At 40.0% G+C, this 15,697-nt stretch overlaps 1 protein-coding gene across 3 annotated transcripts in view; it reads right to left on the minus strand.

Moving 5' to 3' along the window:
- Nucleotides 1–14,446, minus strand: part of citb (citron rho-interacting serine/threonine kinase b) — a 48,863-nt gene extending 34,417 nt beyond the window's left edge. The window contains exons 1-8 of one of the 3 annotated variants that reach the window (XM_086313423.1): nt 14,171–14,446; nt 9,848–9,957; nt 8,054–8,197; nt 7,372–7,491; nt 1,466–1,636; nt 905–958; nt 705–758; nt 143–283 (exon numbers count right to left, since the gene is read on the minus strand). In XM_086313423.1, coding sequence (XP_086169549.1) covers nt 143–283; nt 705–758; nt 905–958; nt 1,466–1,636; nt 7,372–7,491; nt 8,054–8,197; nt 9,848–9,856 — 693 coding nt within the window. In that variant the 5' untranslated portion in view covers nt 9,857–9,957; nt 14,171–14,446. Of the gene's footprint in view, nt 1–142; nt 284–704; nt 759–904; nt 959–1,465; nt 1,637–7,371; nt 7,492–8,053; nt 8,198–8,564; nt 9,383–9,830; nt 9,958–14,170 lie in introns of those variants that run through there. The other 2 variants (XM_086313424.1, XM_086313425.1) reach the window with 2 other exon arrangements.
- Between the last annotated feature and the right edge of the window lie 1,251 nt (nt 14,447–15,697).

Here is a 15,697-nt window from a genome sequence, read left to right on the forward strand (position 1 = left end):
ACTTTTAACACAGAAATTTTGACGGTGCAAATCTACGAATGACTGAAAACACAGAATAGCAAGAAAAAACCCCAGAACGCATGTATGAAAGTCTTTGTGCATGTGTACAGTGTCTGTGACAGCAGTGTTTGTGTGTGTGTACCTCAGTCTCACGGAGACGTCTGCGTAGGCTGTCACTGGAGTCTTCCTTATTCTGGAGCCTCTCTAGATCCCGCTCCATGCGCTCTTTGGCCAGTTTTGTAGTCTGAAGGAGGTCAGTAGCCTCAGCATTTGCTTTTAATGCCTAGTAATTACAAGGAAAAGATGGAAAACATTTAGAAGGAATAACCAAACTTTTGCTCTCTTTCTTACGTTTAAATAAACTACTTTATATTGCTCATACCAAATCCTTAAGAAAATTACATGCTACATGTTAATTATTTCACATTTCGTTCGCATTGTGTCAGATTTAGGCCAATTGTAGCCAAAACTGTTTGACTGTTGATTATTAATCAGTAACTCTTTAATCGTTCCCTGGCAATAGCCTACATCTGACAAGAGACCAAAGTTTAATCAAGAGACAGAGAGAGGAAGGAGGGGGTTGGGAAGGGTAATGAAAAGTTTATAAAGTCATCTCAAAGTGCAAAAATACTGCTGCATCTCTTCCATTTAGGATACAAGTTCAAATAAATTATTAATTGGTCTTTTAAACAAAAATATTTTACCTTGGTGAGTTTTTCCTGTAGCTCTTGGATCTTTACATGCTGTTCAGTATTTGTCTAAAAAGGGGGAAAAAATCCTTTTAATATGGAAATATTATCCCACATTAAAGTCATTTAAACTCTTCAGTGTCTTTACCTAGAATAAATTTTCACCCTCACCAATCACACAGTTTTATCACGAATAAATTAACTTCATGAGCTACCTTCTCCAACTTGGTGATCGTCTCATCTCCTTCTGCTTTCCCTTGATCTTTGGCCTGTGAAGATGAAGGTCAGGAAGAGAAATGATCACTACTTTACTAGAAAAGTGAGAAGTTGCAAATCACGATCATGTGGTTGCTCTGTCACTGTGAGCGCTATAATTGCCAACAGCCAGATTACAGGTATGCTCAGTAGTTTACATAGCATTCATCAAATCCACTAAGGGTCAAAATTAGGCTCAAATATATGCACACACCCACACTAATATTTGGTTTAATGCCCCTTAGAAAGTTGCACAATTGTTTGGTTTCCTGTAACTGACCTGCCTTTAAATGTAGTCCACAAACTTGGGCACCCAATGCTTGTGTTTTAGCCATTACAGATGTATGCCATACAATCACTGCTCAACAATGTGGAGAAAGAACATTTCAAAGAAATCATCAAAAAACCCCAATACCATGACATTCATGCCCATGATGCAAACGTCTGACCACAACTGTTCATACAGTTTGATGCCTTCCTAAAACCTTTGAATCATTAAAAGCTTTAGTTCCAGTGCAGACCTTCTGAATCCTGTGCTGGTACTCTGCAGCTTTCCTCTTCAGTTCTTCGCTGGCCTGGCGGGACTCTTTCAGTTCTGCCTCATAAAGGTCGCTACGGCGACGGGCAGCAGACAGGTCCTCCTCCAGCTGTCTAATGGAAACTCGCATCTCCTCCAGCTGGGCATGATATTCCTACACACAGGTAAGAGAAACCTTAGATGACTGGATAAGTGAAGCTGAACACAAACAGAAATTTAAGCAAAGGGTCCAAGTAGTCCCACAAAATGCTGACCCAACACCACATCTACCCAAATTAGGTACTCTCACATAATTCAGACTTGAATCTAAATCATCACAAGGGAAGCATGGTGATGTTTTTCAAAATTTGGGCTTCATCAAACTACAGTCAGAAAGCTGGGAGCATTGTCCGATTGGACTTTTACAAATGGTTTTTTACATGGTGACAAATAGGGCTTTCCAGATGCACAGTGACAGGATTCAACTTTGAAATAAGGTTTCTTAAAGGTTTATGAAAGCTTACTAAAACATGTTGAACATACTGTAGACAACAAAGACAAACACTCGCAAGAAGCTCTGTTTCCTTAGAAGCAAAGCAATGAACAAATGAGGGTTGAATTAATACTTGTGCACAATATTGCAAGGATTTGATATCTTAATCATAAGCACTTAATCCAGGTAACGTAACTATATTTTTAGTATCCATTAAGATTGTCCTCATTCCAGTGTAGCATATTTGGTTAGAGCAAATACTGCACGCTTTCTCAAACAACCTTAACATTGTTTGACTAGAACCTGAAGAAGATGTCCTTGTTAGAGATCACTGCATCATTTATAGCAGTCCCAGGCACACGTTCAAAACTCATCACATAGTAGAGGAAAATAAACATTTATGAAAAGACCGTTAAAAGGAGAAAAGAATGTAGAAACAATGATCGGCCACAGTCATTTGCAGATGTCTGTTAAACAGTAATTAGTCACTGCATAACAAATCTAATTTTAACCACCTCATCTGCTTACAGGGTACATCAGCCTGTTTGTCAGTCTAATAAAAACTAGCATCATTGTGCATCCAGGGAGCATTGGTGCTCAGCCGACGCAGATTAAAACTGGTCTATGTCGAAGCACACAGCATCAGACATGGTGATCCGAAGAGTCCCCACATTGTCAGAATGTACTGCTGTGGGCCAGGAAGAAAAACATCACTGAGCTGGTTTGGCACCATGTTGAAGTAAACATTTGCCTCCACCATGACCACTTTGGCTCCATTAAAGCAAGGCAGTTTCCATTATAGTGACAATTCATTGGATCCATAGGTACATCTCCCATTTGATAGTGACAATAATCATGATTATGGGTTAGAAATGTTTCTCCAATTCCACTAATTCTTTAGCAGAACGATGATTTGGCCTAAAGAAATGAAAAAGAAAGCTTTCAGTGTGCTAAACAAATACAGCTTGTGAATTGCTGAATCACAGCAGCGGTCTTTTCTTGAGATGGAACATAATTGTGGCTCACACACCTGCACAGAAAAAAAACTCTGAGACAAGACATGACATTCAAAACTTAGATGAGCTGATGCAATGAAGGAAGCCACTGTTAACACCCTCAAACCCCTAAAGACTGAGATCTTCAAATCTGTGTTTACTTGTAAAGAAAAAAGCAAACAAACAAACAAACAAAAAAGTAAATAAATTAATCTGTTTTCTTTTCTATGCGGATTTTTTTTTAAGAATTGATAAACTCAAAGGAAAAAAACAGGAAAAAGAAGCAAATTAATGACATTAAATTGTTCCTACTTGCTCACTTCACAAGACAAATACATAAGGATCCATAAATGTATTGTTTCTAAGGTAGTTTGCAATTTTCACCTTATTAGAGGTAAAAATTCTGATTCTGAATTGTGTTCTGATGTTTCAAACCTTGCGTTTTTAGTTTTATTTGGGTGGTGCGCTTACTTGGACCGCATTGTACCATATCAGCCTAATGGAGCATTTCAGAGTGCAGGGTTATTTCTGGTTCCTAGAATATTTAAAAGCAGAGTGTTCAGCTTTCATGTTCCTCTCCTATTGAACCAGCTTCCAGGTTGGATTCAGGAGACAGAAACTCTCTCTACTTGTAAGATTAGGTTTAAATCTTTTTTTCTTCCTTTTTTTAGTTTTGCAGTTAGAGCTGGATCAGGTGACCCTTAATCCTCCCTTAGTTATGCTGCAATAGCGATAGGCTGTTGGGGATTTCCCATGATGCACTGAGCACTTCTCCTTGACGCACCTCTTTCCTCACCTCTCTCCAACCGGTCGCAGCAGATGGCCCCGCCCCTCCCTGAGCCTGGTCCTGCCTCAGATTTCTTCCTGTTAAAAGGAAGTTTCTCCTTCCCACTGTTGCCGAGTGCTTGCTTATGCTGTAGGCGATTGTGTGATTGGTGGGTTTTCTCTTCATTACTTTATTAGTTTTCTCTCTATTATTATAATATATTACAATATAAAGCAGGCAACCATTGTTGTGATTTTGTGCTATACTAAAAAATTTTAATCGAATTTGTCTTAAATGTTGTTTTAGTTATTTCCACTCAGTAAGAAAAATGTTAGGCTCTTGAAACTTGCATGAGTTACTGATAACAATGAAAGTCAACAGGACTCAGTCCTGGCCAAAATCTTCGCTCATCTCATGGCTTAGTTTGGGACTGTTCCACAGACGGACCTATTAGGAGCAAAACTAAATTCAAACCATTGTTGGGCAGGGTTTTTTAAAGTCTAACATTTTTTGTATGCAGTATTCTATTATGTATATATGCAGACACAGTTCATGCACTCTTTCTTGGTACTTTCTTAAATTTCATGACTTCTAACGTTTTTTTGTTGATACAGCAGAAAAAAGGAACCGTGTGCTTTTCTGTGGGTCTTATTTACTCTTGTATCTTCAGTGAAACTGTCTCTTTCTATATGTTTGCAGGTCTTCCTGGCTTTGGCACAGAGTTCTTCTCTTTGTAAATGAATCTATCCCCAATCTCTCTTTGTTGATCCAACACTGCACAAAAGTGATAAACACTGCAGTCATGTGACAGAGCGTGGGAGACAGATGCTATTCAAGATGAAATGCAGGATTTAGCTGGTGTAAATACCCTGCTGGGAGGCACCAGTGGGAACACAGAGCTGTATAATACACACGAGCAGCAGAAAACCCTCACAAATTTGACAGTGTAGTCTGAATTCTTTTTATTTTAGTCAGAATTTATCCATGAAGGGCTTCCATATAAGAAGAAAACTGAAAAGAAAACACCTAATAATGTTTGATATTTTAGTACCCCAGCACAATCAACCACAACCCTAATCTCACTGCTGTTAACTTAACTCAGTGAGACTGACTGCACTCTCAGGTTATCAGTCTGAGCTCTGCACAGTAACACGCTAAAATGAATAATAGTACTGAAATGTTGAGAAAAAGAAACAAACAGACACAAAAACAACTTCCTCAGACTCCTGCTGAGGGATCCCCGGGGCCACAGTATGCTTTACGTGAAAAGCAAGCTGTAAACTGATTCTGCTCTGTGTCCAACATCTCTGTAACTTTCCAAAAAGACAATGTGATAACTATCCTCACTTCGCAAAGTGACTTTACAGCTTTGTGACAGGATATCACCCTCCATTTCAAGCTTTTTTTTCCATTTTCTTCCCCCCCAGAAAATACTTCCATCACTTTTTTTCTGGACAATTTATTAATCCGAGTGGTATTTTGCAATCTCTTACATCACACGGATCACTGTTTGTTTAAGGAGAATATGAAGTGATGGTCAAAATTTCTGTTTTCCAAACAGTATGAGCTAAGGCCCCAACACCTCATCACGACAGCCTGCCCACTGCATCAGCGCTCTCCTCACTTGTAGGTATATGGCTCTCATCACCATGGCAACCAGTTATATTCCCTGTATTCAGTGCTTGGTAACCGGCACTAGTGTAGGCTGAGGAAAACAGGTTGCTTTTTAAGAAAAAAAATGGTGCATAATGCCAGGAAGATGATTTTTCATGCTCCTTATCTCTTGTCCTAAATTGTCAATCTTGTATCAGCTTGATTCTCACAGCTGGCAACGTTCTTTCATGTTGTGCCGTCACCCCTGCAGAACTATACATGCTCGCACAAACACATGCCACACACTCATCACTTTTGATTTCATTAATTAAGAGCTGTGTGTACACTCCTGTCTCATTTGATATCAGACATATTCTTGATTCCAAAGAGACTCACTGAGTCGAAGCACTTTACAGACTCACTGTATTTTAACATCTTAAAAACTGCACGATCAACTCAGCCTAATAAAGCAAGGTCTTACAAACAGAGGAGTGAACTAAACCTTTGATGAGTTCTTTCTCAGGCTTGTGGTAAACAAACCTTTTTCCAATAAAGCGCTGTACATGCGCTCCATCCATATACCGTAAATTGAATATATACATGTATAAAAAATGGTTTTTCAAGGATTAAAAAAACCACAATCATTTACATTAAGAGGGTACTCCAACATGAGGCATTTCTACACATGATGTAGGTAATGCTATACTGATTGCACCCCTACAGCCTGTTGTGGGTAGGCATGGGACTCAAGAACCAGTTCCCAGTAGTCCAATTCATTGGAACTGTTAGTCTCCTTGCCTGTCGATCCCAGTTATCCATTCTTGCACTTGTGCTACAATCAGCTGATTTCAGAAGAGGAAAATAGTGATGCAGTCTAGAGCTTGGATATGCGCATTTATTTTTATTGCACAAAAGGACGAGATAAATGATAAAGCTTAAAACTGCATCCAGGGCAGGAACAGCCGCATTATGCTGCTAACACAACTTTCTTTGCAAGCATCTGCCAAGACAGCATGCTAACGCTAAGCTAGCCAAGAACCCAGGGTGAAAGCTGAGTGAATGCAGACAGACCCTGAACTTCAACAGGTAACAAGCAGATGAGCAGTCAGGCTGCAGCCTCCCTTTCTACCTGTTCGTGTTTCTAAAGCAGAATCCCTGCAGCGATCGCTTTTTTGTGCTGGTTTTCATCTTTGCTTTGTGCGGTCAGCTTTGTATTCTGTTAAGAGAAAGATCTTAGAGATGTGTGTCCTCGTTAGGGATTTGTGTTGGTGTGTGGGGTTGTTTATATTGTAAAATAGTGATTATGAGACAGTGTGTTTCAGCTTTTTACAGAGTAACATGAACGTAATGTAACAGGTAGTACAACAAATTACTTTTTCCTTGGAGTAATTTAGAAACGTACTGCATTGCATGAAAATAAAAGCGTGTATTATGTTAAATAATGACTTTTTGAGTAACAACTCCTCACTGATCACAACAAAGAGGGGAAATAGCTCAGCAAACATGCACAAACATTTGACCCACAGCTTGCAATTCATTTGCATGAATGTATTTTCTTCATTGCTGCTTAGTGATGGTGCTGACTCTCAAAACAGAGCCAATGAGAACCCAATGACAATCGACACGTGATATAGATAGTGCAATCGGACTCACTAAATTCTTATCAATTCCCATCCCTAGCTGTGGGGTTTCAGCATCATGTGCCTGTCTAATTAACACTCACAACCCACACACTCAGCCTTGGTGGCTCGACCTGCTCCATCTGACTGCCATTATGAAATCCTCTTAAAATGTTCTTTTTGAAAAACAATTCGTTATTTATGTAATACTGTACTTCCCTTCACTGCAAAGTACTGCATGAATACTCATTGGAAAACGAAGGGGAAAACAGTCACTAAAGAAAAGTCTTTTCACTCAAAAGAACAAAACTTAATGAAATCAAAAAATGATTGCAACAGTAGAGAGCTGACTAATTTCCTCATTAATTATTCAATTCTGAGCCCACAGCATCAGGCGTACTCTCAGCCAGCTGACCTAATGTGACACCCGAAATGTCGTCCTACCTGTTCTTTGATCTCCTGAAGTTTGTTGCTTTGCTCCCGGATGTCATGAAGAAGCTGCAGTGCTTTATCGTCCTCCTGTGTCACTTCCATACGAGCCTGTTCCAAACTACGCTTTAGACTCTGAAATCAAGACAAACTTGTGTTCAGTCAGCTGACACTTTGTTGGGAATACTCAGCTGAAAATAAATCAACCTGATATCAAAATCCTGAAATAAATAGTTAGTGTTAAATAGGTGTTGTTTCACTTTTTGGATGCTGTTGAATCGTACTATCATCAGCTAAGTAGTATTTCCAATATCTTGTTCATCTACCATTGCATTTTAGTGAATTGACAGCAAGAGTCATAGTATATATGGCATACACACACATGCATATGAGGAAGCAGCCCATATGCTAGCGATTGTAGTAATACAAAGTTCTTGTAGAAGCAGTTCTTACCACTTCCCAACCATCATGAGACACTTCTGGTGCTTGATTAATTCCAGTAGTCACACATCATAAAAAACGTTAATATAAAATCTCCTGTTAAATCTAATAAAAATCGATTTTGCTCCAAAATAAGGCGTACTAAAACTTTTTACCTGGTAGTTCAGTTTCAGTTTTGCTTTTAGCAAATGTTTCCATAGATTTCACACTCTTTCCAGTGCTATGTCTCTGTCTTATAATCCCTGGAGATACTCACACTGCATTCGGTGATATAAGTGGCCAGATCCTGTTCTAGGATTGTCCTCTGAGTCTCTGAGGCCTTCAACTCTATGTCCTTTTGCTGGAGCACTGACTCAAGGTCAGACATCTTCCTCTGAATGAGCGAGATCTCTTGCTCAACCTGAAAGGAAAAACAGTATATTTGTGCAATTGTCACAACATGCATGTAATATGCTTATCTGTCTGTGTGTGTCTGTGTAAAAGTGCAGTAGACTTGTTTGGTGCCACATGTCATTGGTAGTGATTGATGTTACAATTACATTTGCCATTATAGCATTACAGGCCAAGAGGAGGGTTGGAAAGCAGAGAAACAGCAGGACAGGCAGCACAGTCACAGATACTGTGACAGCGCTTAGTCTATAGCAGCACTAACACAGTCACAATGCAGACACATGCTCACGAAAACACAGCACCACGGCATGGGTGTTGCAGCCAGTAAAACCAAAGGGTCAGTGTGGTACAGGAATCCAAAATGATGTGTCACTCACAAGTCTTTCAGCAGACAGCTCAGAGAAATACAGTGACATGAATAAAGGTGGATTGGTGTAAATCTGCACACATTTATATGTGACTCAGGACACTGAAGTACACTGCTCATTATATCTTCATCTGGTTGGGGCTTGTGGAGGTGTTATAAGAGGTATGTTTTGAGTCATACAGATTACATTAGCCAGATCTTATAAGTCAGCAAAGTTTCCTTCTGACAGGTTTAAATATGTGCTTAAGAATGAGACGGAGGTGTTGAAGTAGCTGAGATATTACTGCTCCCTCACTGATGGATTCTTTGTGTTACGAGCTGCTTGGTTCGATGTACTGAACCAGATGCCTAACTTTGAGTATTTTGATAGAGTTGCATACAAAAACAAACAGTCAATACAAAACTGAATCTCACCACCAATCAGTAGAGCACATTCAACAAAATAATATATCTGTTTGTGAGAATTAACTTGTGTAAGCTATGAAATAAAATGGTAACATTTGTTGATGAGCTTGTGCAGCAAAACAAAAATTAAAAGGGACCATTTTTCAACTCCATGTTTTTATTCTTGGACTAATGTAGCTTAGCATGATTCACAATTCATAAGGATCCTTATTTCACTTGTAAATGTCTGAGCACCTTCTCAGTTCAGTTCCCCACACCCCGTACTCAGATGGGGGTGAAGGGACCCCTTCTCCGAGCCTGGAGTTTTGCCTCCCCACAGTTACCAAGTGGATGCTCACACAAGGGCATCTGATTGTTGGGGTTTGTCTCTATTATTGTAAGGTCTTTACCTCCCAGTATAAAGTGTCTTGATGGGATGGATGTTGTGATTTGATAGAATAGAATTAGAATAGAATTCAACTTTATTGTCATTGCACATGCACAGGTACAGGGCAACGAAATGCAGTTTGCATCCATCCAGAAGTGCTTTAGTGATATAGATATATTACAATATATATTAGCGATGCAATATAAATAAAACTGAATTTAATATTTTTAAATGTTTCATCACCTTTATCACGACAACTTTATGAGAAAGATTATGCAGCTTCTTTGCTAAGCATCACTTACATCACATCAGTCAGGATTAATTAGTATATTTTTCACAGCAGTTGCTGAACCTGAGAGATTTTTATTCTTACCATAGCCGTTAAAGGTAAAGCACATAGTGTAGCCACAAGGGTAAATAGCCAGAAATTCCAAACATACAGAAAAACACATCAGGCAAGGCAAACTGGCAAACAGATGGCTGACTCTAGAAACAAACTCTTACCATGTGAAAAGTTATACCTGTGACATGTGTCTGGCAATCCTGGCCTTTGTTTTGGTGCTTTTAAAGTAATGAGGCTGTGCCAAAGGAGATGGTCTTATCAGGAGAGTTGATAGATGCAGTCATTAATCTGTAGGTGAGAGGGAACGGATAGCAGTTAGAGACACATTACAATAAACAGTTTCTGCTTATCCTCTCTTGAAATATGAAGGGCTGACTCAGTGCTCTTATGTAAAACACTTACCTTTCATAATCATACTGTATAGATGACTTATTCCATAAGTCAGTTGGGATAGTTCCTGTGACCATACATAACAGAATTCATGTGTCTATGTGTTTACATATGTAAAAAGTAAATAAGTGGTATATTGTCAAAACTATCAAACCAAAACTAGATTAAATCCTGTTTACTGCATGTAGTGACTCGAGCAAATGTACCGTGATTACATACACTTTAAATCTCAACTCAAATGCTCACTTTCATACCAAAAATAGCATTTATCAAACAAACACTGAAGACTTGCGAAATTCACATAGCACAGAGTCATTCCAGAGCAGCGACACTTTATACATTAACACTTACTCCATTAACATGATACCACAGATGACTAGAAGATAAAGGATGCTGTTCACAGCTTAGATATTTAGTAAGCAAACCACTGTGCTGATCAAATACGTGATCATATATTCTCTCCTGGTAGAGACTAAAAATAGCCTGCTCGTGTTCACAACAACAGCCTCTTTTACCACCACTGGATATATTTGGCAGCTTTTGTGATCAAGTAGCATGCACAAGAATGAGTGGCAGAGGCAGGATGTCTATTAAAAGCACAGGCTCACCTCCCACTCCTCGCTACAGTAACAAGCTCGGCTCAAGCTCAACTACTGTATGTGCTCTACTGCCGCTGCACTGTGTTCATAAGACATTTAATTTACTATTTAAATGCTTTATTATTTTGTTTTAAGGGCATCTAGTTTGGTTCCTCTGATTTTCTGCCATATAAATGCTTTTGCAGTGGGGGATGGTCATATTAAAGATAGCGAAATTTCAAATAATGAAGTCAGAATATGTACAGATAATGTTTAAGCTTAGGGTTTAGATGGCTGGTAATGTCTCTAAAGAAATGAACATAGCAGGAAAACTTCCGTTTCTTGACAATACTCTGTTAGTGAAATTTTGCTATTTTTTCCATAATCAGGATGTTTACCAGAAGACTGCATGGATTTCTAAGTGGAAACTAAGCTGTGCACACTATGCAGATGAACAACACACACTGTGAACTTCTAAAGACGCTGCTGGTGCTTACTAATACTTCCTCCGGAAATCTGACATTCTGTAATCATCATGCTTCAAGGTTTTTTTTTTGAGTGTTCTGTCCGGTATCACAACAGGCCACGCAGCATGTGCCCAAGCTGCATCAGCCTAGAGTTCAAGTTTCACTGGCACAACATGATGCAGGAGCAGGTGGCTTGTAATGGGTGATGATGCATGAGGTTAGCTTCCTCATGCACCTGATGATTTTTCAGCCTGTAAGCACATCACGTCAGAGGCGCATGTTCTCTCTGTATACTTTATATGAGATGTCAAAAAGTCCCATTTGTATTCAATGGTGACGGTGCGGTTAGAAAAACAATTTTGCAAGTGTGATCCCCAAAAGATTTTCACTCCTGTGAAATTGTTTTGACTCAGAGAGGCACAGAAGATTTATGTGCCTTTGGTTCATGTCTGCTTGTGGGTCTAAGAGGCTCAAAGCCACTAATGAATCTATATGTGCTGACACTTCTTAACAATGTGGAGAACTTCATCTGCAGCCAGCCAGTTGTAAAGTTGGTGGTTAGGGGTGCCATCCGAGCATGAGGCACCAGATGGGATTCAGATCTGGCTGTCTTCCTCTAAAATTCGAGTGCTAGCTGACTGCCCATAATCAGCTGAGCTAACAGACTGTGCAGCTGGGCTCCTCCTCAGCAATAATTAGCTCCCACAAAGCAATTACTAATAACTATACTTTTAAAACCTCATTGCAACAACAGGAAAGACAGTTTGACCTCTGAGCTAGCCAATCTGTATCCACTGAACATCTCTAGATTTGTGTTGTTCAAACTTAACAGTGTTCAAATCCTGAACATAGTTTGGCGTGCTAGTGCAATCAAAACAACTCCAGAAAAACTTTAAATGAGACAAATGAGAGCTCCGAGAAGAACACTGGCTTCATTCGAAGAGCTCTTTTTCGTGGGCTGAATAATGCGTGCTGGGCTGTGAGTCAGAGTTGTTGAAGAGGAGGAGAGTGGAGAGAGGTTGCATCCCAGTCATGGTGTTGCTCCACATTCAGTCTAGGTGACCAAGGGCCACGGCCACTGTATGGGCAGCGGTGAATCACAGACCTGTTGCAACTTTGTAGTGGGACAGATTCTCCCTAAGAACAAGCTCAATGTCTTTCTTTCAACCACTTCCCTCTAAGTTGATCTTTCAGGCCATCTTTTCCATGTATACTGTGAGATTTTATGCTGATTGTCATGACAACGACAAATTAACAATACCCCAGTGCAAGGCTCTCTAGCTCCACAGTTTCCTGCTAGCATTTTAGTTTTGAAGGCTACTACTAATATAGCCTTATCCATGTTATTTGGTGCTTGACTACAGTAATATTAATTTGAAGGTCCATCATAGGCCTAGTGCATGGGAATATCAGAAATTGATATAAGATACTATTTTCCATAAGATAGAGGTTTTAAGGCAATTCAAGTGACACTAGAGGTTTTTATACTTACAGCATGAAGAACTAGCACATTCAAAATAAACACTGGCCAGAAATATCAGTTGTTACATAAGCTTTATAGGAAAATTCCACCCTGAAACAGTTAAAATGGTATTCAGAGCTGCACTTCAATGCTTCCAGTTACCAAGCAGCCAGTTGTAGACAGATCTGCTGCCATGTTAAAATGTGCAGACCACAGTTAGACTTTAATCACTAACTGACTGGTTAGCCTTCCTAAAACCTGTCCTACATTCACGACGTGGCACCAAAAACACTTTTACTTTTAACTAGCTCCATCAGTGCTACGGACTAGCTACTGAATGCTCTGGAGCTCCAGAGACAGCCATTTTCGGCGATCAAATTGAATGAATGTCACAATTTATGCTGAGCATTTGGAAAACCACTTCACAAATCTAGCTCATCGTTATACTTCAAATCCAAATGACAAAGAGGATCAGTGTGGGCTTCTAAAGGAGCCTTTTGGGGAAATGACACTTGAGGATGTGGTGCAGCGAACTCTCTCTCGTCGCTGCTCGCATTAACATTGGAAGATCTTTACTGCCGAGAGTTTCTCGGTGTCTTCTATTCTTTCTTTGCCCTCTACCATCAGACTGGCCTGCCTCCGCAAACAGGAAACTAGAGATGAAACTCCAACAAACCAACCCTCCTGATGAACTGTTTTAAATTAAATATAGTCAGAATACTGTAGATGAAGTTTAGAAATCCCCCCTCCCTGGTTTGAGTTGTGTTTAATACTTTTACACAGTTTATTGTATGTAAATTTCCTCTGTTTTCTTTCACAATTTCCTCATTAATATTCGGTTTTGCTGATCCTCTTAAGTCCCGTCAGTAACGTAATTTGCAATCCACCTAAATGTGCGCCAGAAAGAAGCCCCAAGCTTCCTTCACCTCTCTTCTAACCTTGGCATAACCTGCTGTTACCATAGAGATGCCTTCCACCAACCACAGCCTTCATCTTGTTACACTTTTTCTGACTTTATCAGACTTTGTTATTTCAGACCTTTTTCCACATATAACTATTACAGCCAAGTGGATTGTTAAAGTGAGCTAAGATCACCTGAAAAATCCTTACATGATAAATAGTCATGTCAACTTTGTTTCAAAACTTCCCCACTCTTAGTATAGATAGATGTTTGGAAAAGCCTGATGTGATCGTAATCTGACCATTTACAAACAATGGTGAGTTTGAACACAACCCTAGGGAGTGATAGCCATCTGTATGAGTGTATGCTACAGTAAGCACAGCGATGAAGAGAGATGGGCAAACAAAGGCACAGCATTTCAGTGTCGTGACCAAGAACAGTGCTCAGCCCTGACAGACGGGATACAGCTGCTGCGTAAGCTCAACGCTGCCTTAGTTATCTCATAAGTCTATAAATCCTCAGCTGTAGTGTCAGACAATCAATCAGTCAACTAATGGTTCCAGCATGCTTAAAGGGGAAATAATGCACTGTCACACCTGAAAAGCAATAAAATCCTGGTTTCATTCTTTCCCCGATCCAGTCATCACCCTCACTCATTCTTTATTCTTGACAGAAACCCTAAGTAAAATAGTATAACACTCACTCAGCGACTGCTACAGCTGACAGGTTTCCTACGAAGCTCCTTAGACGCGGCACCTCCTCGTCCAGTAAGCCCATTCATGTGGGGTCTCCCTCAGAAGCCACCAGCCGGAATGAGAGCTTCGCTGGTTCATCAAATTCGGGGTTGTCATCCTCACTGGGGAGAAAGTAGAGCCGAAAGGAGAGAGAGTGAGAGAGAGAGATAGAATGAGAGAGAGAGAGAGAGAGAGAGAGAGAGAGAGAGATGCGCTGTGGCAGGGCAGAAAGCTGCGAGGCAGTGAGAGCGACTGGAGATTACTGCTTACAGAGAGTGGAGAGAGGGAGGGAGTGGAGGACTACATAGAAAATGCATTGTAGAGTAATGCAGCAGACCAGATCACATACCATAGTGTGAGAGGAAGCTATCTCTCTCTCACTTATTTGTCATCTGTTCACCCTTACCGTTCCCCAAATTCTGTCTTCCTCTCTATTCTGTAGCAGCCAGAACTAATCACACTAATGTCAGCAGCCTGATCCACATACTGTACATCATTTATTTTGCTTAAGACTTCTTAAACTGGGCACCTCATTAGTTTCTAAATGCAGTGACCATTATTAAACAGCTTCTAATTGAGGAGCAGAGCTGCAGTCTAATAACTGACAGGACAAGAGTGCTGTTACAGCAAATATCTGTTTTCATTTTCAAGTTGACGGAAAAAGACTCAAGTACTCCAAGGTTGTCGGCCAAATATGGTTTGTAACCTACAATAGTAATCTTTTTTAAATTACTTTAAATCAGCAAAGTAATTAATCAGCCCATTTGCATGGACTGTGAAAGACTTTTCCCACATAAAGGCAGGAGCTGTGAACAGCTGAGTCAGCCACATGTTGCATTTTCACATATATTTTCCCTCTTTTAGCTTAAACCCAGTAAGGCCCAATAGAAGCAGTAAACCATAATGGTGTCTAATAGCTCTGTAACAAAGTACACTTAAAGTACTGAAACCAGGTGCAATATACATGAAAGTATTATTGCACATGGGCTAACAGAATAATGGTACATGTCATGTCACAACTTAACAAGGTCCCTGGTGTCTGGCAATCTAAGTGACACGTCACCGTGGCACTGACTTGCAAACTACACGCACACAGTGACAGATTACACACTCTGTAACAGATGGCAGAACCTAACCTGGCAAGCAGTACTACATCAACGCAACAGAAGGGACAAAATGCTATCAAGGTGAAAATACAGTACTGTACATTTAGTGCGTGTGACAGTAATCAGTGGCAGACAGAGAACATGGGAAGTACTCACTTATGCTTTGTTATGGCTGCTAATTAGATCTCCGTGTCTTTCATACTTAAAAAAAGGTTATGAAATCACTGACTTAGTTGTGTAACAAAAGCCATCTTTTTTCTTTCTTAAGGCCTGCATACCCCCATATGTTGGCCTTGAATCAGCTCACACCTCCACTTTCTCATCTCCAACTCTGCACATCCTCCTTGCTGTAGGTAACGGACCAGTTTTGCCTCTTTGCTCCTTGAATCT

Source organism: Aulonocara sp. 'chitande type north' Nkhata Bay, linkage group LG12 (assembly GCF_057382095.1).
Source record: "Aulonocara sp. 'chitande type north' Nkhata Bay isolate Kocher_YH1m ecotype deep benthic linkage group LG12, A_spYH_male_GT1.1, whole genome shotgun sequence".
In the NCBI taxonomy this organism is placed as follows: domain Eukaryota; kingdom Metazoa; phylum Chordata; class Actinopteri; order Cichliformes; family Cichlidae; genus Aulonocara; species Aulonocara sp. 'chitande type north' Nkhata Bay.